Raw genomic sequence first — 23192 nt, forward strand, 5'->3', positions numbered from 1 at the left:
TTGTGATCTATATCCAAATAATTCCTATTTGATTATTGAGGCTACGAAGCTGTGCTAGATCTCATGGAGTCAACAACTTTGTCAGAAGAGATGACCAATCAAGATTCCTCTACCTTAACAAAGAACAGTACGACTAGCAAAACTATTCTTGACGTCAACGAGCCGAATTGCTCCCCTGGAAAACCTCCTGATGCTCTGCCAGACACTGTAAAATCGATGTCTTTGGATCAGATAGATGTTGAAACTCAAGAATGCCGTACTTCAGCCGCGACTAATACAACCTGCAAAGCCACCTCCAATAAGGATAACATGAACGATTCAACTGGTGAACCTCCTCGAGCTCTACAAGATATAACTGAATCGAATCCTTTGAACGAAACAAAGATCACAAACGAGGCCAAATCTGAGTCACCCACTCCCAATGCAACTAGAGAGCCTGTGCTTGATCGTGTCAATCTCAACAACTTCGCCATAGAAAACTCTAAAGCTCCTAATTGTACGATTGAGTCAACTTCCTCAAGAATCACAAATCATACAAATTCTACATCAGCAATCACCAACAGTACTGGCGAAGAGCATCCATCGTTCATATTGCCCCACCTTGCATTACAACTCAACAAAGCGCAGGAACACCTATCTAATTCAAACTCTTCCGATCTTGGAATTCAAGACTTCAATCATGATTCCCAGCCAGAGTTGCCTGCTCAGACTCAAGACATCAATATACGCGCAGCCACTTCCAAAGATAGCAATCAACCTGATGAAGATAATCAAACTAGTCAACAAATGTTTCTACCAGCTCTTGAATCCTCCTCAAATAACGAATTGGTATCTCCTACCTCCGCTTCAACAGATTCTCTATCCTTTTTGAGTGCGATGATATCCCTATCTCAAGCTCTCACAAGTAATCAGCCTAATTCAGCTTCCATGATTATTGAAGAAGCGGATGTCTTAGAGATGGAACATTCAAAATATTTAAAAGACTCGACTGTCCAGCTTCAGCAGAAGAGAGGCCTTTCCCCAACGGCGTCTAGCGATTTGAGCAATACCCGAAGAAAAATAGAAAGCTCTGCCACTTCTTCAACTGATAAACCAGAAGACAATGTTCCACTTCTAAATTCTCATAAGAGACACCTGTCTCCTGTACTCTCTACTACTACGAGGATGGTTCAATCTCGTCTACAAACTCCTGATACTGAGATTACCACGGACAAAAAGCCCTTGTGGACATCGACTACAATACCTGTTTATTCTGAACTCATTGCAGCTCTTGAAAAAGCGAAGAGGTCAGATTGTTTAACAACACCAATGATAGAGGAACTTGAGAGATTGAATTCTCGATGTAAAAAGACAGGGAATGGTACGTGTTTGTTTCTTAATGCTTCTATTATCTGGAATGTATGTTGATTATTTTCTGGAGACAGCCATAATAAAGAAGGGACCTTTACCCGTTGAAGAGAGCGCTATTGTTGTACTGGATGACAATGACGAGGATTTACAAGCCAAATACGGCTTTTCATTCGAGCTCTCCGATTCTGATACAATGGAGTTTTGTGCCAAAACCCATCAAAATCCCGACTTGACACCTAGCAAAAGCCAAAACTTGATCTCTCCCGAAAAAAGCAAAACACTGCCCACCAATGAACGAGACAATCAGCAGCAGAACAATAATGCAAGCTATTCTCATATGGACGCACTTACAGGCAAAAGAGAGGATAGCAACATGGAGAGAGTCCTCGAATCCACTCCAAAATCGCCCAACCGAATTTATGTTCCTGAAGAAATTGAAACTTTTGGTCAATATCCTGATTCTCGCGATGAAGGGGTCAACTTGATTCCTCCCAACGTACAATCTAGGCAGTCTGAGACCTCATCCAACAAATCAAAGTCGGCAACTGTTGTCAGCCAATCCACTCAATCTGAAAAAGACACCACAGATCCCGATTCCACTCTGACTTCCATCCAATCAACCGAATCTGAATGTGTAATGAACCAATTTGATTCACTTCTGACCGCAAATCAAAACACCGATGTTGAAAAGCAAACAGAAAACTCAGCTTCGGTTCCTGTTGTCAATCGATCGCCCAACTCCTCAACAGTAAAGGAAGTTCCACATTCAACCCCCGATGTAGTTCAATCAGCCGAGTCTGAAATGGAAACTGATAAATCCCATTTGGCTCCTATTGTACATCAATCTTCTGAGCCCAAAGCGGTTGACCAATCCAAGCATAGTGGCGAAATAAATAATCTGAAGGAAGGTAACATCAATTCCAGGACTCTGAGGACCAGGAAACAAACACTTACAGCGGTTGTGATTCCCAAATACACCAATAGTAGTAAAGAATTGAAGTCTTCAACACTCAAGGTTTCAAAAAATGATAAGTAAGATTTGAAAAACCATACACAGAAAGAGAAAGAAGTGGCAGTCTTCAACTGTAAGATGAAAGTCTATTTTACTTTACCATACAGCCTGCTGACTCTTTTCAACAACTCAGTCAAGTTTTTCATAGGTTCGGATGAGATCGAGAAGCAGCTTATTGAACTCTTGGTGCCGTACAATGGAAAAAAAAAAACCAGTAAGGGTGCAAAGCTTGTTGCATGGGAAGCTTTGACTTCTTTACTAGAACGAAGACGGGTGGGGGAACCATTGGATCAGGAATTCTTAGATTCCATTGATAATGGTACAGACAGTGTGGTGATCAGGACCGAGTTTAATGCTCAGACCTGGTTTGAAGCCATACAACATGCGAGTAAGTGTCCACATTCTCTAGGAATGAATTCCACTGACATCGTTATAATTTGTGATCCACACAGTGCCTAATCTTTTCAATTCTCACTCGGGCGAGCCTTCTTACTCAGTTGGGCTTTTCAACACTACCCAATTGAAGAAGGAATCATTCTCGGACAAAGTTCCTGAGTGTGTACCACCCCTTTGGCATCACACTTACCGATCAATTCGAATGTCTATTCGACCATCACCAACAAAAGTTACTGGCTTCCTCAAGATATTATTAGATTCTGTTATTCTTACCGGGAAAACTTTCTTCAAAGAACCTCCTCCGTCAGAAACAGAAAAGGCCAAGACGGGAATCGAAGCAGTTTGCCAGGCTATCACGTGGCTCAATTCACAGAAGTCTACAAAAGCAACTAATTCAAAGACTGTGCGGCTTCTTGATACAAACAACCTCGAACCTCTGGTTGACATCGGACTCATACAACAATGGCGGGATCTGTTCATCAAGGTGCTGTATGCATATGTGGTTCAATACTTAGAAGCCAAGTATATATTGAATGAAGATGCACGACCTGAAGACAAAGAAATTGCACTCAGCTTCAAAAAAGAATGGAAAGGGGATTCTGTCAAGGCTCCGACCCTTGGATATCTCGTGATGTTTGCTTGTTGTGGGATTCGTGGTTTGATTTGCTGCTCAGGTGATATAAACATTGCGCCGGCTGGTCAAATGCTCAGCTTTACAGTTCTTTCAGAGTGGCTTTGCAAGCAAAAACCGGATTTCGAAGTGAAAGAGCCTGTCTTCAAACGTAGCAATCAAATGCTGATGCGGCTGATGGATGGTCTCTTTGATGATGCAGGCCACTTTATAAGACCTGAAATTACTTGGTACGAGGTTTCCAAGAACCTTTGTTTTGACTATCTCTCACACTGGTTCCTTGAGGCTGGAGATCTATCAAAAGGCAAAAGCCTGGTTTTTCCAAAATCAAGTGTATTTTCTGGGAAGGATCGAACCATAACCTTTCCACGATAAACTAGATTTAAACCATCTGTATTTTTTGTGACCTCTGCAATAAATCTATATGATATCTCCATCAACTCCCTTGGGTGCCCTTCAAAACAACAGCTAGCAGTAGCTTGAGCGTGCAACACTTGGCTTTTGCCCCTCAAGATGAGAGCAAACTGTCTTTCCCTGCCCGTAATTCAAAAGATTGAAAAAACTCAGGAATCAGGATGCCCAATCTTCAGTAAGTACACAGAATCGCAACAGATGACACAATAAAATAGAAATAAAATAATTCTAATTCTAATTTAGATTGAACTTCTTTTCAAACCAACAGCCATATCACTTATTTTACCAAACGGATCTGATGAGAGCGTCAGGTGTCCCCCAGAGTGTGTGAAAAAACCTCTTGGTGGGACAAGATCAAAGGCAATTGAGGAACTAACTCAGATGCATCAGCAAATGCCAATTTTTGATAAGTGTGATCAGGTCTGTTTGGAACTCACAATCTAATCCAATTATCAGGATTCCTAATGAGAAAGAAAGGTGAGATCAATTTTCAATCTGATATTGGTCTACTCACGTAGGTTCATTTTCTCCAGAAATCCTAGAAATTTCAAGTTTTACAACACAAAATTTGATTGTATTCGACATATTTTCTTTGAAGGCATTCTTGACTTTCAGGTTTGATTCCTTTTTGATTTTCGCTTAAAAGCCATCTCAATTTTTCTCCCATCAACATACAATCTTCTGGTTTTTGATGCAATCTGATATTGAATGAAGATGGAAAACTTTTGGTTTTTTTTAATTGTTTGATTTGAATTATAAAAGACTGATCTCCAATTGAAGCAACGATCAAAAAAGCTGAATATATATACGCTAAGGATCACAAGCTAGAATGCTCCTATCTCAATATTATGTTCCTGGCCAGGAACTGACAATTACAGGATAGCGTCAGGGGAAGCAGAAAAGACGGGTTCAACCATACAAGTTAACTACATATGTAAGCGATGAATATCAAAGGCTAGAAGAAGCCTACGCGACTCGTTCCTGGCCGGGAACTGAGGATCATGGGAAAGTATTGTATGAGGCAAAGCGGGGAACCGCGGGAGGGCTCCGAGTTCTAACCTAATGGGTCGGGTCGGTCTTTGTGTCTCATCATTAGAGCCCGTTTCCATTCAGAGTAGATTTGGTTCAACTCCAGGAGATTCAAGTTTGACCAAAATCGAGTCAAAAGGTAACAAGTTTGAAGAAAAAAAAGTGAACAAAGTTATGAGAGATAGAAATGAAAAAGATGTGTGGAAGAAGATTAAATGAAGTTGAAAAATGAACAATTCACAAATCTATACAAGTGGTCTGGAACAGAAATATAAAATTCAAGCAAATGGCTAAATGTGTGAAGGATTGTAAAATTGTCGAAATTTGTGTAAATCATGATCAATGAGGATTATAAAAGACTGATCTCCCATTAAAGTCACGATCAAAAAAGTTGGATATGTATATATACGCTTGAGATGAGAAGCCAGAATATTCCTTCCTGGCCAGGAACTGACGATTATGGGACAGGATTTACCAAGGGGAAGCGGTGAAGTCGGGGTCAATCAAACAGGCTGAACACATATGTAAGGAATGAAGCAACACTAGAAGACGCCTATGTAATTAGCTTGTTCCAGGCCGGGAACTGAGGGCTGTGGGAAAGAATGTATGGGGAAAGCGGGAAACCGAAGAAGAGCTGGGAGTTCTAACCTAATAGGTCAGGTCGGTCTTTGAATCTCATCATCAAAACCAGTCAATGTTCAGATTAGGTGTCTTTCAACTCCAGGAGATTCTAGTTGGAGCCAAACCTCTAGGCCATCGCTTCTTGTCAGAAACCGCCTTCCTCAGCCCCTTTTTATTGCACAAAAACCGGCAAAATCACATAGGCTCAAACTTGAATTTGATCCCGTCAGGCTTCAAAACCCCCACCAGCTTTTTTAAACGTTCTAAAAAGTTTTTTCGAAAGGCCTATTGCACGCTGAGCTGGCAAGTTCTCTACTCGGCAAGCTTTATTGAACCCTTCTGCTTTCTTTTAAATTCCGACGGCTCCTATAACTTAAATTTTCTCCCTGCTTTATTTTTTGCAACCTACCTTAGAACCACTCAGTGGGAAGTTAGTAAATTTGGCTGTCGCTTTTGAGAAACTTTCGCATCTATATATTGGTTTCTCAACAAACTTGTGAGGGGTTTTTCTACTGGATCATTTCTTACTTCTTTAGCCTTAGATTCTGTTGATTGACTTGAAGATCTTCACTTTCTTAATACATTTTTATGATGTAGCCTATTAGGTTTCTATAACATTCAAAACACCTTAATCAACTCGATTAAACACAATGGGATCTCCGCTTTCTGCATGGAACGAGTCAATATCCTCGCTCGCCAAACGTCTGGGTGTTCCTGAGGATGCGACATTCATCTTTCGCCAGAGTTCCCAGGAGCGAGCCAAGGGAGATTACTTAGAAGTTTATAAAATCAAGTCTGGGACTACGGTGGTGGTAAATGAGAAAGATTTATCCCTGGTCATAGCAGTTCGATGCAACAAATTCAAGACAATGTCAAATGAGGAGAGAGAGAGATTTAGATTTGGAATCTCCACTCCTTACTTACACGCTAGAGCTAGACTGACCAACACCCTCCACAAGTCGATACAGCTATTTATACTAGCGCTCATATGGTGGGGATGGATGGGGTGCTGCGGGTGGCGAGGTGCCTCGGATCGCGGGAAACGGATTGGCAAGTAGATCACCTTATGAAACTTGACATATCTGACACTAACTCAATTATTGATATCTTCAACAGGACCTTATGCGCTCAGAGACTTTTCTGTCAAAAAAGAAGAAGAAATTGAGGCAGATCGTCGCCGAATGGGTGAATTTAGCAAGGTTCAAGACTTTTGGGCCGACCGATTCTCCTCCCTCTGCCTATCAGCCTTTAACGACAACATACAACTAGCTACCAAAGCCAACATCCCCGGCTTTGATCACTTAACCTGGAATCAAACCCCTGATGGGAGGGTATTTGCCTCGAATCTAGTTGTAACCTGTGATGGTTTTAACAACCAAGCGCATACTGACGATCACGACTATACACGCTATTCATACGGGATGTTTTGTTTAATTGATCGTGTGACTGGAGAGCCATATCAAGTGAAGGGTTCAAAGAAAAATTGTGAAGTTAGATCTGGCTCCTTTATTATGAAAGACTTTGGGATTGAAGTGGACTTTCCCGCATGCGATGGAGTTGTTGAAATGGTCTGGGACACAAGAGTAAGTCATTTTCCCTTCTAGTGAGGAACATCATGACAAGCTAAACCTCATACATCCTTAATAAACAGGTTATACATCAAAAAGCATTGAAATCAGTTCAATTGAAGAGGAGGAAACGGGGAAAGTAATAGCACACCAACGGTTCTGCCTCTACCCCTCTTTCTCAGACTTTCAATTTTAATCAACATATTGTCAATCAAAAAATGCTCCTCAGTTGAATCCAAATCAAATTTGTAATCCTTTGCTTCAATGTTGTCTCATCTATTCTGGTCTTTTTTAAAAACAACCTCTCATACTCTGATATCAGTCCCAAATCTTGTATGAGAGATCTACACTTTGACGTGCGCAGATCTGTTTCGAAACAATTTGTTTTACACTAAGTTTGAAATTGAGACTATTGAGACGGCACAGATAGAAAAGATATACCCAGGAAAGTAGTTGTGTTTCTTGATCTTGATAAAGATCTCTGAAAAGACAGGTAGGAAATCTAACGCATTGACAAAGAACCAATAACATGGGTTGAACCCTTAAAACATTTTTTTAGCGCTTTCTTAACATTATCAAAGATCTCCAACACGGTGAGAGAGATTGAGTAGCCTGATATTGCAAATTAGAGAAATTGGTATCAGGATCTGGAATCGAAACCAGTTGAATCAAATTTTGTCTTTGTGTTTCTCCAGACATCACATGTACATCAATAGTAGGAAGTATATGGTTTTACCTGAAACAAGATGTCACGGGGCGGGAATGCATCAGCCCTTTAATTGTAACTTGGAATAAGATCAAAGACCCGACATACATGTCATCAGTAGCATCATCGTAAGTTGGGGGATTGGGATCAACCACGCGGATTCCATTTACTGTCCTCAAAGCGGATTCGTGTTGACACATCACATCACTTGAGTGATAGAAAAATTTTGTAATAAAGCTACTAGCCATATATGGCGGCTCAGTATCTGTTGATCCGGAAGTTTGCTCATAGTGACATGCTCTCTCACTGCAAAGAAACAAGAAATCAGGAAGATCAGCACGGTTCAGGTGGGTCTTCTCCCAGCGGCCAAACTTACGCTTGCTCCTTGATGATCCCTCCTAGAAATCCTACTTTCTCGCTGGCGGCTTTGAAGTTGATTTCGTCAAGTTCTATAACAAGCTTTGCCTCGACGGCCATATTGGTGAACATGCGAATGGAACTCGGTGAGACATTGGTGTGTGTGAGGATTCTTTGAAAGAGGTTGTAAGCGCATTGAGTTTCCATGATATGTTTCGTATGTTTTGATACATTAGAGACCAGAATATCCTTGTGACGCTCGAGGTAGTAGAGTTCCGCAGTATTGAACACTAGATATTCTTTAACATGTATATCAACTCCCTCCGAAGCAAGTTGAAGATTATCTTGATCTAGGGCCTGAAGAACTTTGATTCTGAAGTTTTGAGCTTGTCTGCCATTCTGATCCTCAGCTGCAGTCAACGTTTGTTTGAGATAAATTCCATCGCTGGGAAGGAAGTGACTGGGATGAAGGAGGTAAATCAGATTGAGGTAGGTTGGTTTATCCCCCACAATATTTTCGACTAGTGACATGATTAAGAGAATATGATAAATTGAGATAGTGAGTTTGATGAAAAAGTCTGTTTTATATGTTCAAGCTGGAGGAGAAGGGGGGATATATGCCGGTTTGATTATTTTTTCTGAGTAGAGACTTTCTTAAACCCGTCCAGCCACCCAGCATCTTCAAAATTCAAGGGATTGGTAAGAGAAGGACAGAGAAACCGATCAAGGGCGAGGCACTTGGGTAGGATTGATAAACTTTTGTACAAGTACGGCTGACTTCTGACTTTCACTGAAGTGATCTAGACATTCCAAGCCCAGATTGAACAAAGGTTCTGCGGCAGAGTAAGGTGAACTGGAGTTGTGCATGTGGGCAAAGCTTCAGACATTGGGAAAGTCGGATTTGCATCAGTAAAAGCGCTGTTTTGTAATCAGATGATCTGAGAATCATGTTTGATGATCTTCAAAGCAAAATGCGATGTTTCATCAAGACGGAGTTTCTTCAGGGATTGAGACGCTCAACACTTGAAGTTGATAAACAATCAAAAGGATTTGTGAAAGAGATTTCCAACTTGGGGATTGAGACAATCAACAACTAAAACTCACAAACAAAGAAAAGGAATAAAGAAAGAGATTTCCAATGGCTTATGTAGATGTCTCATAAGGGAGACTCTTTGGATCCGCTGGAAGTACACTGTAAGCTAACAATTCGCTAAAACTTCATAACAAAGACTAGAAAAGATTCAATCTCCAAAGGACTGGGCACAAGTCAACAAGAATTTTTGATGAGACAAAGGGAGAGATGAGCAATTTTCCAATTGAGAAGTTCTCTGTGCAGGTAAATCAAATTTGAATCAGATTCATCATGAAAAGATACCCATTGAAAGGACAGACTCACCTGGTGATTGAAGGCGATTTACTCAAGTGCATCTCAGCAAGAATCATCTCTCCACAGTCTGGAATTGAAAATTGATATCAGTTGACATGATAGTACGGGGAGCTCAGAAGCTATGCGTCAGGAACAAGAAGACTAACCTTTCTTCATCCAGTAGAGAACTTCATGATGTTGGTCTCGAAATCCATGGATCTCATAGCTAGCATCCAGGGTAGGGCCATTTGCTCAAATATTACAAACAAAGAGCGTAAATCGGTATAATGAATATTGAAGTCGGTAGAAGGGTGGAAGCAAGCAATAAGCTCAAATAGTTCCGAAGCGGTTGCCCTAATTGCTTGACCTTCTTTAATATACAAAAATTTGTGTAGATGAGGAGGTATTAAAATTTGACCCAGTCGGATAGGAAGCTGGTCATCAGGAATAGGAAGGCCTTGGCGATGAATATTGAATGATACAGGCATCACAAGAACTGCTTTGAGGAGAATGTGGAGAGTTTTTTGACTGACCCAGATTGCTTGAAGCGGGCAACCTGGAAGCTTGCCTTCACTCTATATAGAGCTGGGAGTCTGCTTCCTGTGAACTTTGCGCTGAGAGGGATCCGTGATCCAAAGGGATAAGATCGCCTCGGCAGCCGTTTCTCTCTCGTTGAAAATCCTCCTATCTAGTGACAGAGCAGAGAGACGGTCTGAAACCAGCCAAAGAATGCTGAGATTGATATCATTCAAGAGAATAGTGAATTTCAGATTAATTTGTGATGACGCGGAACGCCACTTTCAGGTGAATTGCCTGAGTCGTAAAGATTCTCCCAAAATAACAAAAACTTCCTGCCCTGTCCCCTCTAGAAAGTGGGTCTGGCTTTTCTCCCCTTTGTAACCAGAAACCTCTGGGTTGAGCAGATTATGCCAAATCAGATGTCTCACCGGTTTGAAACCTTGGCATTGAGTTCCTTTGCCGTGAAATTCGCATCAGAACGCAGCGTGTTATGACTCTTTGTACACATTGTTTTTAGTGTGAATCCTATTTATGACTTTCTCAAAATTCTAGGCTTCTGATTTCCTGGCCTGTGCCTCTGGATAATTTTAGAAGTAATTATAATTGTCAAAGTAAAATAGACCAAGCGGGAAGACTTGGACAGAATCAGGCAAGTTGCGGAAGGAAGAAAAAGGAATATTCTCCTAAATTGACAGAGCTTTCCTTGGGAATCACGACCTCACTTTTGAAAACAGGGAAAGACTGAACTAAGATTAGGAGCCGCGGCTGGCTTCAGAAATTTGGGTTTGGGGTTAGCAATCCTTTGAGCTCATATGGTCCCCCTCATCGCCTCTTTGTACAAGATCTTCTCCCCTAGTGGCGTTTTGGAAGTCAGCTATAATCTCTTCAAACAAGGACTTTTTCAATCACCGATATTTACAATGATATCTCACCTGTCAAACAATGAGAGAAGTGGGTCTAGCCGTCCTGAATCGAAATTCTTCCCCACTTATTTGTATCTAATCAATGTAATTTAGCAGAGGACTAATTCTTAAATTCTAATTAAATTTCAGAGATTGGGGGATGAAAACGCTTCTCTCAAAGTCTCACTTGAAGCTGGTTTGTAGCTTTCAACGCTCTCCACCACTCACTGGGCCCCTTTATTATTGCAGCTGGAGCTGTTCAGCAATGTCCACCTTTTCTGCATAGAACTACGAGAGATGCTTACATACTTACATACTCAAGGCCCAATATGATTTTTCATCTGGCCAACATCAGACTCAGAGGGCTTTTAAGCGCTCAAAATCCTGATCTCATAAATCAGATCAGTAATATATATTCCATTGTTTATAGTGTCGCGGCTCTTTTTTCAAGTCTTCAAGTCATCATGAAATTGCAAATTTTGGGGGAGGGTGGAAACAATTACAGTGAGATAAATTAAATGTAAATCACGAAGGTGAGTCCCCACTCCACCAAACATTAAGAATTCCTGTGAGAATTCCTGTTTGCGTAAGTGCTAGAACCTCCTGCTTTCTTTTTAATAAGGCATAGGCTCGTCAGCCAGTCTCTTTTTTGGCACATCAGTAACAGAAGGCTTCTCTAAATCATGTCCACTCATCATATCTTCCTACCGGATTACATCCTTGAATATGTTACTGAAGATCCTTCACCTAGATTTGACTCAAATTTATTCCAAAGTAAAGCAAATGTTCAACAACTTTCAGACATCATCATCACATTTTATCCTGACTTCAAATTTACCGAAGAGGCGAAAAACAATCATCAGCTTCTACAAGAGATATTCACTGAGATGGTTGCTTTCCGTCTCTCTAAGATAGTTGCTCCAACCAAATCCGACCCCAGATACTTTCACATTCAGTTGAAGACTCAAAGTTCGGCTTTGGCGACCCGTGAATCTTTCAAGTTGGTCAACTCAAAAGAAGATATTGACTTGGAGCGAAACTCGATGTTCAACAGTTGCTGTTTATCTCACCTATTGATTGGCCAGTTCCGGCTTGCCTCCGAAAACCTCAGCGCCTTCACCGATATTTACAAGTATTTGAACCAAATTGAGATTGCTCAAATTTCCGACGCTCGTCCGGATTTTGAAGAAACAATGCAAGAAAGTCTTCGCAACCTCGCTGAAGCCTATCAGCTTTCCGAGATAACCCAGCTGGAGCTCCTGAATCCGGATCTCACAGCAAACGAGCGTCAAGAACTCAATGAGAGACTTCAAACGGAGACGACCAATCTGATATCTCGACAGGAGGTGTTCAGCAAGGTGGTTGATGACGGCTCCTTCATGACAGCTTTACTCCAACATCACCAGTAAGTTTTTTTCACCGTCTGTGACTTGTGAATGGGTCTGCATGCTTATGAGTTGCATTTCTTAATGAATTAGAAAACTCCTCGACAAACAACAAACAAATGCCTAATTATCATCAAGTTGAACTTGAGAAGACCCTGGTGAGTTTGGATCAAAATTCTACCCCTCCCTCCAACAATTGGATATCAGCCGCTCATGCTTCCCTCTTGTTTTCTGAACATGCATGTTGTTTAGAACTCTGTGGCCTCCCTATATAATTAAAAGGTTCTCTTTGTTTCATAAGGAAAGCTGCCGACATTTCTCTGCTTTCTTTTACATTTTGTCCTTTTTTGCCAGGAGAATTCAAACTGAAAACTTTATGAAAATGTGATCTATGTTTGAGTGATGCTTACTACATGAATTTGTTTTTGATTGTCTTGGGAGAAGGAATTTGTCTCGATTCATATTCATAATTTCTATAAACGCTTGTGGAATCATGTATAGATATGTAGTTGCTAAATAGTAAACTTCCTGATTCGCTGGGTTTATTCTCAAGTCGACATGCCCAAATTTTCAACTTTTGGGATTTGTATATTCCTTTCTTGTTGAATTCTCCTGTAAGAGAGCTGTAATATGGGGCTGAGCTGACGGCTTTTCTGGTTTTGAATTGAATCGAACTGAATCAAATTGCATTTTCCAACGGCTCTTCCTGGCCTGGAACTGGAAGTTACCCCTCTCACCCTCTTCCGCTCTGAGAATCGAACTGAATCCAATTGTATTTTCCAACGGCTCTTCCTGGCCTGGAACTGGAAGTTACCTCTCTCACCCTCTTCCACTCTGAGAATCGAACTGAATCCAATTGCATTTTCCATCGGCTCTTCCTGGCCTGGAACTGGAACCTCTCCCACCCTCTTCTGCTCTGAGGATGAAGTCAGTCAAACGTCTAGAAAACTTCATTTATATTCATTCTTAGATTGTCACTCATCTCTGCTGATTGGATGGACTTGTTCAAAATCGCCAGCTTTTCATCAAAAGTTGCTCACACTTTGAAAGGGAAAGATTCTCAACTCCTTTCCCGTTGTTTGGAGTTTAGAAAAACAAAGGGTGAATTCACCTTCCTCAGCCCCATCTGTGAGCCCTTGAGCGCGAGGTTTCTGAGCCAACTCAAACGTTGCCTGAGGATTTCTGAGGAGACTTTGAACATTCAAAGCTGGGATGAGTTCCTCATGAAGCCCGTCATACTTAAATCATACTCTCTTTGCTCGTTTCCCCAAAATTGGCAAGCAAACTTCACATCAAACTGGCTTTGATTTTCATCTTACTCTCAACTCCTTTTTAAGCTTCATATCCTTCTTCAGTAGTGCTAGAAACGCTATCTCTTTGAGATCCAGAATTTGTTTACCTCTCCATCTTCATTCCAAATCACTTACTAGCTGAGCTATCAAAACTTTCCCTTTAAAAATCACTACTTTTCGGCAGTTTGCTGGATCTAAGCCGAGAATCTTCATTACAACTATATATCAATCTCTGGCTTTACAAATTTGCTCTTTCATTTCAAAAAACTCACATATTAAAATTTAGAATCAAGAAAGTCGTAGCAATGTCATCAGTAGGGTCAAAACGTGATCTCGAAACTGCTGGATTTGCTGAACTTGCCAGCGGTAAGTACCTCTCTGTCTCCAACCTGTGGCATCCATACTAAGTTTTGTATCAAATTCACAGGCTCCACTAGCCAAACTGTTCATCAAGACGGCTCGGAAGTCAACAAAATGAAGGCTACCCTATTGGAGGCTGGGTTTGATATCGACAAAGGTCAAAAATCTGAAAAAGATATGATAATATTATATAATCGCTATGTTCTTCAAAAGCAAATCAAACAACCAACTCAGTCCCGCGAGATACACCAAAAAAGTCGCTCATCTAGACATAGCCAAACTAAACACTCAGACCAAGACAATGTGGATAGTGCAGGAACTTGTGCAAAAACAAGTTTAACTGTCCCTAGTGGCAGCAATCAATTCACCTTTGAAGCCGACAAAATGACATCTAGTAAGCAACATTGCGACATCCTGCTCCTCTGACATTGTCAGGTTCACTGAATCATCATTTTTTGAAACGTAACTCTTCCACAGATGTCTTTGAAAGCAATGGAGACCAGCTAGACCCTTCAACTGGACCTCTGAGGACTCGGCGCTCTTCTGCTAGACTCTCAAATCGAAATTCTGAAGTCAAAGGCCTAGAGACTAAGACAAAGCAAGGAAAACGGCTCAGCGGACCACTTGGACCTCGTCACGCCGTTCCAAGATCAGCTCGTTGCAAGGAGACTGACATCCCAGAGAATGAAAAGTCTTTACCTTCAGTTGGTTCAAAAACCACGCCTGCCAGTACAAACCGCCGCTGGAAATTGTCTCATACTACTGCTAATCCGTTGGGATTGCGAATTTCTAAACCACGACATTTGCCAACACCTCCAACCATACCTACGAAAAAAAAATCAATCAATTATCAGACTTAGACAAAGCCAGCAAAAAGAGTGATGAAGACCCAGCAAGCCCTGCTTACTGTCCCCCCGACGAGGCTGAATCGGATGATGATTTTGTCAAAACTAATCAACCACCTTTGAACGGCAAAGCCCCTTCTGAAAAGGGGAAAACGTTAAGAAGAAGGATGCGTCATAGAAAGTTTCAGCTCAATTCTTCTGACTCAGAGAACAATTCGGCAGAAAAAACACATAGTTCTCTCCCCTCCGGTCAGCAATCAAGTGAAGATACCTCAGATCTTCACGAAACATCCAACTTCCGAACTTCTCCTATTCTTACAAGAGCAACTACTGGTTCAATATTGTTTCCGGATTCCGAAGACGATGAAGAAAACGAGCCAGTCTCTTTTCCAGTACTAAAACGAAGGAAAGGTAAATCTCGTGCTAAAAATCAAGAGCATCCAAGCGAAGATGAAGAATTTTTTGGGCAAAAAAGCATGCTAGGTGGTGATTGTTTGTCTTCTAATGATGGTAGTCCTATTGTAAACGAGATTGAAGAAGAGTGGGATGCAGGGAACCTGTTTGGCGAGGGTGTTGGCTCGCCTGGCACAAAGTCTAACTCACAGTCAAACAAAGACAACGCCCATCAGACTCGACAAGAATCTCAATCACGTAGTCTTCTAGGATTGGAGCATTTCAGATCTGAACTTGTTGATTTGAGGTCACTATGCACTGACAATGCACAACAAATTGCGTCATTGAGCAATAAGTTTGATGTGTTTGCTGACCTGCTACGGGAATCGCTGAAACAGCGTGAACCTACAAGATCTACCGAAAGGGAGCCTGGGGGAGAGGCTTTTGGAGATTTGACAGCGGATGACAGTCCTTCTCAGCCGGCTAGAGCTTCCAGAATGAGAGTCAGTCTGCTTGTTTCAGAATCTCGTTTTTTTCAAAGATAGGACCTTTTCAGCTAACCCCTTTCTAATAGGTTTTGATAAAAAATCTCATCAGGACGCTTTATGGGCTAAGGAAGGAAGACAAAATTGTTCCTCACGGCGCTACTCCTGCCGAACAAAGAAAATGGATTGCGCATATCTCAATTCAAGAATTGCTCGACAACGCCCATGAACTTCCAGGATCCGACCAGCTGTCTGTTCCTTGAACAGGAGATCCTCATTTCCCCTATCCAGGGGGTCCAGGTGGAGAGAAAGCGAGTCCTAGGTCCCTTCAAATTATGTGGGACGTTATGCAGAGAGTTGGAGTTCGGTCCTTTCGTCCAGATTATTCAGAATTGCTTGGCTGTCCTGGGAATATGTTTCTGTTCAAGATGGCGACTGCAATATTCATAAAACTAGTTCAATCTGGGGAATATTCAGGTGTTTCTCCCGATGATCTTGATCAGAAGAAAATATTGGATTTGACAACAAACCATATCAAAGGGACCTGGTTTCGAAAGTGAGTTTGTGCTCACATATTTTCAAGTCTGTAAATTTTTCTGAATCTCAACTTGTTTTACACAGCTATCGTGAACAACGTGAATGGTCTAACCAAAGACTCGAAGCACGAGATAAGCGGAGGCTTCAGAAAAGTCGAGTCAGCAGTGTGAGTTTTCTATCTTTTCTCATCATTGATCAAAATTTGCTTTGCTCATGCCCTCATTTTTGCTTACGCTATAAATCCAGGTCCTGAAAGGCAGACTTGCCTATGTCACAGCCCACAAATCCTTGTGGCCGCTTTTGAAAGTTGTAGAGCAATGCTGTAGCGATGATGAAACCGACTATGAAGATGAAGAAGGTCGCAAGCATTGTAAGGTTCGTATTATACAATGGAGAAGCTCTCAGTTAGATTCAATATTTGAAGCTATAGATGAAGCCAGAGTGCAAAACAACTCCATAAAAACATCCCCTGGAGTTCAAGCTAGAATACGCCGCCGTAGTTTTAGTAACCCAATCAGTGACCTAGCTCCGCCTGATGAGATTAACAAAGATTGCATATCTCAAGCCTATTATGACCAGCTTGATGAAATGGAGAAGGCTGAAATCAAGATCATCAATAAATCAATCTTACGTCCAGTCAAGGAGATGATAGCCAAAAAACTCCTGCCGTCCAATCATTGATGTTGTCTGTAATAAAATCATTTGAATTCCAATGTGTATTGTCTTCTTGTTCTCAATCAATAGTCTCTTTATAATTTTATTTGTAAATCACATTAACTAATTCTGGGGCCCCAAAGATTTTGACTGAGCATATTAAATGCAGACCAATAAAATGGCTTCTAAATATATTTCATTTTCAACATGTGAAAAGTCTGAAGTTGCCATCTTTTGCATGCGCCCCGCAGCAGGGATTCTTCTGCTTCCTTCCCCTCTGCTATCCAGATTTGGAACTCCAACTCTAACAGTTTTGATCTCTGGTCTTAAAGATCGCTGACGCCTTCTCTGTCAAATTCCACAACCCAGCACGTCTGAATCAACATCTAGCCTATCCTCATTCCATCAAACTACATTATGCGGACATATCTCTGTCTCTGCTTGACATGCATCAAATCAACACATTTTCATAATGGAAAAAACACCAAGGATTGCAGGTCACACGCGATACTTATGCTTCTCATCAGTTGAACGATCAAAAGTTGAAGGTAGTTGAAGCGCTTGACAAGGTTCTTGATGACTCTGAAGATTCAAATTCTTCTGGAGATTCCAATGACGACGATCCATGGCCACCAGACAGAAACTCGAATTTGCTTCACCAACCTGGAGCCTCCTCATCAACTCGCTCCAACTTGGAACCTAGCTCCCATATGAATAATGAGATGGAGATTGATGACGATATTACTAAATTTGATCCAAGAAAGTGCCATCCAGCTTATCCACATTCATGTCGATCAAATGATAGCGCTAATACGTCTCTCTTCAAACCCACAGGCAATTTCATCACTCATACGCTAGAGGGGGACAATCCCATTGTTGTTCACACATCTTTAATTGCATCATGTATGGCTATCTTCGACCATACCTCGCTCAGTAAATCATCCTGGCTTCTACAAGCACAAAAAAACAACATCGAAATCCATATAACATCTTCCGGCTTTACTCCTGAAGATGTATCTCAGCAAATCGAATACACAACTCAGCTTGCAATACAACGGATGCCAAGCACAATCCAAACTGTTATGCAATGGTTAAAGATAGATCCTATGTTGTAATATTATACTTGTTGCCCAGAGTGTTTTGCCCTTTATCCATTAGACTGCTCTTACACTATATGTCGCTATCTTCACGATCAGGTTCCAGGAACTCTAGAGCTTTTAGAGCAAAACAATAAACAACTCGTGCAACAAAACTCGCCCAGTCAATCAAAAGAAAGCCCAAAAATCTGCTCAACGCCTCTCTTTCAATCAAATGGCCGCCCAATCCAAAAGTATGCTGTTCAAGACTTGATCACTTGGATTGCTCGTCTAATCTCGCGACCCCATATGGAAGAAGGACTCGACAAGTCACTTTCAGAATCACAAAAACCTTTTAATAGAGAAGACACTATCAATGACATCCATCAAACAAAGATCTGGAAAACATTTTGTGGACCAGATGGTGTTCAATTTACATCAAAGTCAGGAAACATGACATTTGCAATGTACACAGACGGTATAAATCCTTACGGAAACAAGTCCAAGGGGCATAGAGCAACTGATACATTCATTGTCTTGATATGCTTGACATTACCCTACGCTACCCGATTCCTGCCTGAAAATATATATCTTGCTGCGATTGCACCTGGACCTCACGAGCCTGGACTTGAGCAATTCAATTGGATTCTAGGGCCTGTTATTGCTGATCTGAAAGAACTTTGGCATAGTGGACTTTTCTTAACCAAAACACCTCGCTACCCAGATGGCCGGCTTATTCAAGTGGGATTATTAACATTCATAGCAGATCTACCAGCATGTCGTTGAGCACTTGGTTTGGCAGGCCACAGTGCCGATGCGTTCTGCTCGCTTTGTTACCTTCCTAGATCAGAAATTGATAATATTGATCAGAGTACTTGGGTACCACGAACTTCAGAGGAACATAGAGCCTGGGCGACTGCTGCACGTGATGCACCCACAGCTAAAGAACGTGAAAAGATTTTTAAAGAACATGATGTTCGGTATTCAGTCATCCTAGAGTTAGACTACTGGAAGGTCACAGATTATCACGTTATAGACTCAATGCATAATATTATTCTAGGTCTCCTTGCTCGCCATGTGACACGATTTTGGGCAATGTCTGAAGATGTTCTCAACACCGCTCCTATAAAACCAATGACAGCAATCCAAATTTGGGATTTAGTTGCAAGCTCGAAGACACGAATCAGACAGCGTTCTACTCATGATCAACCTGAAGACGAAGCTGGTATATCCATAGTGGAGGCGCAATTAGGAGTGGACACATCATCTGGTGATGATTCCTTCGACCCACTGGATGATTGTTACTATGGTTGGGATGGGAGCTATTCTCACCCTCCCAAAAACAAAGTAGTATTTGATTTGAATATGGTTCAGTCAATAAACAAATTATTACCTAGAGTACATGTACCTACTTGTATATCACGTCCTATCAAGCAGCTTGGTGACCAAGGTCATGGAAAGTTGAAAGCAGATGAATGGAGAACGCTGGTGACTGTTCAGCTACCTCTTGTTTTGACTGTGTTATGGACTGGTTCAAGCAAGTCAAATGCAGCTTTACTTCATAACTTTTCTCACTTAGTATGCTTGACAAAGCTGGCGCTCAAACGATCCATGACCTCTGATTGCATTTCGAAATATCGAGCTCATCTTCAAACATACCTTCAAGGATGCCTCAAGCTTTTCCCGCACTGTTCTCTGGTCCCAAATCATCACATGGCAATTCATCTTGCTGACTGCCTCGAGAACTTTGGACCTGTGCGATCTTGGTGGGCATATCCCTTTGAGAGGTTGATGGGATCAATCCTCAAAGCAGCACATAATAATCATCTTGGTAAGTCAAGGTCACAATTTTTGATCAAGTAGATTGGTTTATTCACTGACATTAAAATTTTGAAAGGTGAAATGGAAGTGACTTTTGTTAAAAGCTTTTGTTGTATGGGGAATCTGGCAGCCTTACTGCAAGATGAGACCAAGCTTCCGCAGGGCTTGAGACCATATGCTAGTCAGCTACGAAGGATATTCGAGCCACTAGACTCTTCTCTCAAATCTAATAATATATTCGCCTCTGAATCACTGGATGATGAAACTGTAGATCAATTGGTTTCTCGCTTGAATGCAATTCGCGCTGATGATAAATATTGGAGATCTTCCAGCGAGTGGTGCAAGATGTCCACAGAAGAAAGAAAGAAATTCTCGCCAGTCTCTTCTCAAGCACAGTTTAAGAATGGAATTGAACACAATGGGGTGCATTACCAGACTTACAACAAGAATCCTAATAACAGTGTGATCCATGTCATCTCTCGATCAAATGGAGCTACTCTGTTTGGAAAGATTGTCAAAATATTCACCCATCAACGCTCCCCAGAAGACACCCAAGCTCCTGTTAGTGACACATGGCTCCTGGTACGATACTATGCACCTGTTCCTGAAGCGATGCCAAATCCATTCACTTGTCTTGGTGAGCCTGACCTAGAAGCACACCTACGGCTCGAAACTACTAGTAAACCATATTTAACACACATTGATGAGGTTATTGCGCACTGCGCTTGGATAGTTTTTGAACAGGGGGAGGTACACTATCTTCTTGACAAGAAGAGTATTGCTGTCATCTCACTAAGCCGCTAGACATATTGTCACTCAAGACACATATTGAGTTTTGTCATTACTCTTATCTTGTTTGTCTCTTTTGAAATTTATCTTTTCATTGTCTTATCCAGAATGAATTAACTCTGTACTCACCATGTGATCTCTCACTTCCTGCCTCCTCAAGATATTTGAGATTACAAGGGAATTGTCCCTCAATCTTTTTGTGAGGAAATTGTAATAAAGTATGTGGATTCCCTAAATCCACTCTGAGGATCTTTCACTATTATTCAAAAAAGTATTCAAACAAATTTTCACTCAGGAAAACTCTGCTGTCACATGGTTTTGTATCACCAACTGCACATCATTACTTTGAAACATATATAGTAAAAAAAGTACACAAAATGTGCACATCTCCATACCCACAAGTGGACTACAAGTGGGCTCCCCCATGCTTATTCAGCTTAAATATGTACTGGATGATAATTTTCAGAGCTACATACTACCACATCAGGGTAGAAGCTACACATGTTGTCTCAAATTTATGTTTAGATTACATATGTAGCTCCACATGATTGTAGATGCTACATGTGTAGTCTGATATGTTTGTCTGTATTGACGGAATAGTGCCAAGCATTCATCCAGGCTACACATATAGTCTTATGTGGTTGTTTAGATTACATATATGGTGTTACACATTTGTTGAAGCTACATGTAACATGTGTAGCCTCAAGTATGGGCTTATATTGGGGCTAAGACCTGGCCCTGGCCCCCTCACCCAAGCCCGTAAGATCCCCGTTTAAATACCAGCAGGATAAATCCTGAGCGCCCTCAACTCCCCCTGAGGAGCCTTGGAGCCTTGGAAGCTGTGTCTTGTGCCAGTTCTTCCAGGATGCTGGCTGACAGTATTGATCCTATGTGCCAAATACAACTTCAAGCCGGCCCTGGTATTCTCAAGGAAGTGTGGTCCTGACAGGGCTGGGAGATGTCCTGGGGCTGGGTTATGACCCAGCTTAGATTACATATATACTGTTCCACATGGTTGTAGAGGCTACATATGTAATCTCAGATATTTCCGAAAATTAGATACATGGCGCCACATGTTTGTTCAGGCTACACATGTAGTCATGGAAACTTATTTCGGCTACATACATAGTGCCACATGTTTGATGGAGCTGTAAATGTAGTCCCAAATTATTGGTTGGATTACATATGTGGCATTAAGTGCTTTTTCAAGGTACATATGTAGTGGAAGATGAACCCCCTGTTAAACATTCTCTGGAAAAGGTGGGGTTTTTAGGAAGGGTGAATCCAAACTCTGGCCCTGACAAAAATTTTGGGACAGCTCAGTGGCTCAGTTTCACCTTGAATTCTGATGCTTGAATTGTTTTCCATTCAATTTCCAACCCAGGGATTTTTATTGATTGTTTTCCCTGGAAGGGTTCATTTTCCACTTGTGGAAGTTGATTAATTTTCACAGTGTGTACAGTTCTTCAGTCACCACTCTTATCACAATATCAGTCTTACAATTTTTGAAATATATCACTCTTGCTTGAACAACAACATTGAAAGACTTTTCCAGGCTTATCTGTAAGTTTTGATGTCCCTTTTTTGGTGGGCTGATCAAGCGGTGGACCTGTTTGGCTGGAGTGCGTGCGTCTTGCCTTGTTTTCACAACAATACCAGGCAAAAAAATCAGGAATTTCATCATGACATGGCTTCAAGACTTGAATTTGGCTTGCAACTCATGTATATACACACTCATATCTACACAATTTTATTGACCCATCAAGCAACAGATTCAAGCTCCCAAGACAAGAGCAAACCGCGAATATTTTGATGCCAAATACAAAGGTAGATAAGCAAACAAACACATTTTGCTGATTTTCTTCATGTCATTGTGATCACCAACTGCGACTATAGCTTCAAGCACCAATAGAAAAAAAACTGGGTCAATTAACACCAAGGTTGCTTACATCATTTGTACTTTCCACTTCCGTTCCTCAAACCCATAAACTAACTTTCTGATCCGTCTATTCTTATCAAAATAACAAAATCAACAAGATTATTGAAAAAGGCCAGCTGACTCAAAAAATACAGCACTTCTAGACGGCACTTTGGTTGACGCAACATCCAGGTAAGTCTCATATCATATTTCCAATCTAGCTAGGCTCAATTATGACCTAGCGACCAATCTCTTTCTTTGCACCGTTGTGCCCTCTGTACGTAGAAACAAACTCTGGCCTTGCTGTTCACTGGAAAAGTTTGTGCTACTGCATAGCAGAATCCGGATCCCCAGCTGCGTTTTTACCCATGTCTCTGTGGTCTCCTCTTCCGCCAATCTCGCTTATTGGCTAACCGTTGCCCAGCAAAAACTCCTTTCCATTGCTGCAAACTGTAAACTGAAGATCAAGCAGGACATGGAAATTTATGTGTGTCCTGCAACAAAACCGCCGGGTTTGCATATGGCTGGTTGCGCATTCCAATGGCAGTATGTACAATAGTTTTGATACAAGACAATGCTCAGTACTTACTGCAGCCTTTCTCTTCATACAGACCTCCTTGAAGTTGCTGTTGACTCTCCTGATATGTTACTCAACTAAGCTAATGCCACTAACAAAGCTTCAGGTGAGTTAGCCAACATGTCATTGAATGAACTCCTGGGTTTAATTGTTGTCCTTGAAATCATATTGGATCTTTATTTTCTTGGC

At 41.4% G+C, this 23192-nt stretch overlaps 6 protein-coding genes across 6 annotated transcripts; 5 read left to right on the forward strand and 1 right to left on the reverse strand.

Annotated features, from left to right (window-relative positions):
* Positions 1 to 63: 63 nt before the first annotated feature.
* MELLADRAFT_96043 (uncharacterized protein) lies at positions 64 to 3764 on the forward strand (the record flags this gene model as incomplete). The annotated part of the gene is made up of 5 exons (XM_007418395.1): positions 64 to 1360; positions 1425 to 2365; positions 2408 to 2435; positions 2496 to 2750; positions 2815 to 3764. The coding sequence occupies 5 exons, from the start codon at positions 64 to 66 to the stop codon at positions 3762 to 3764; spliced, it is 3471 nt and encodes a 1156-aa protein (XP_007418457.1).
* Positions 3765 to 9227: 5463 nt separating this feature from the next.
* On the reverse strand, positions 9228 to 9938 carry MELLADRAFT_113676 (uncharacterized protein; the record flags this gene model as incomplete). Its single annotated transcript, XM_007418411.1, has 4 exons — positions 9228 to 9294; positions 9481 to 9538; positions 9618 to 9676; positions 9718 to 9938. 4 exons carry the CDS (start codon positions 9936 to 9938, stop codon positions 9228 to 9230), a joined length of 405 nt encoding a protein of 134 aa, XP_007418473.1.
* Positions 9939 to 11335: 1397 nt separating this feature from the next.
* Positions 11336 to 12383, forward strand: MELLADRAFT_69429 (uncharacterized protein; the record flags this gene model as incomplete). Its single annotated transcript, XM_007418387.1, has 4 exons — positions 11336 to 11375; positions 11405 to 11457; positions 11828 to 12276; positions 12350 to 12383. 4 exons carry the CDS (start codon positions 11336 to 11338, stop codon positions 12381 to 12383), a joined length of 576 nt encoding a protein of 191 aa, XP_007418449.1.
* A 1470-nt stretch (positions 12384 to 13853) lies between these two features.
* On the forward strand, positions 13854 to 15691 carry MELLADRAFT_69430 (uncharacterized protein; the record flags this gene model as incomplete). The annotated part of the gene is made up of 4 exons (XM_007418388.1): positions 13854 to 13914; positions 13976 to 14302; positions 14386 to 14637; positions 14763 to 15691. The coding sequence occupies 4 exons, from the start codon at positions 13854 to 13856 to the stop codon at positions 15689 to 15691; spliced, it is 1569 nt and encodes a 522-aa protein (XP_007418450.1).
* A 368-nt stretch (positions 15692 to 16059) lies between these two features.
* MELLADRAFT_69431 (uncharacterized protein) lies at positions 16060 to 16849 on the forward strand (the record flags this gene model as incomplete). The annotated part of the gene is made up of 3 exons (XM_007418389.1): positions 16060 to 16187; positions 16253 to 16334; positions 16415 to 16849. The coding sequence occupies 3 exons, from the start codon at positions 16060 to 16062 to the stop codon at positions 16847 to 16849; spliced, it is 645 nt and encodes a 214-aa protein (XP_007418451.1).
* Positions 16850 to 18993: 2144 nt separating this feature from the next.
* Positions 18994 to 20523, forward strand: MELLADRAFT_113678 (uncharacterized protein; the record flags this gene model as incomplete). Its single annotated transcript, XM_007418399.1, has 2 exons — positions 18994 to 19348; positions 19991 to 20523. The coding sequence occupies 2 exons, from the start codon at positions 18994 to 18996 to the stop codon at positions 20521 to 20523; spliced, it is 888 nt and encodes a 295-aa protein (XP_007418461.1).
* Between the last annotated feature and the right edge of the window lie 2669 nt (positions 20524 to 23192).

The sequence above is a fragment of the Melampsora larici-populina genome, assembly GCF_000204055.1.
Source record: "Melampsora larici-populina 98AG31 unplaced genomic scaffold MELLAscaffold_91, whole genome shotgun sequence".
Taxonomy (NCBI): Eukaryota; Fungi; Basidiomycota; class Pucciniomycetes; order Pucciniales; family Melampsoraceae; genus Melampsora; species Melampsora laricis-populina.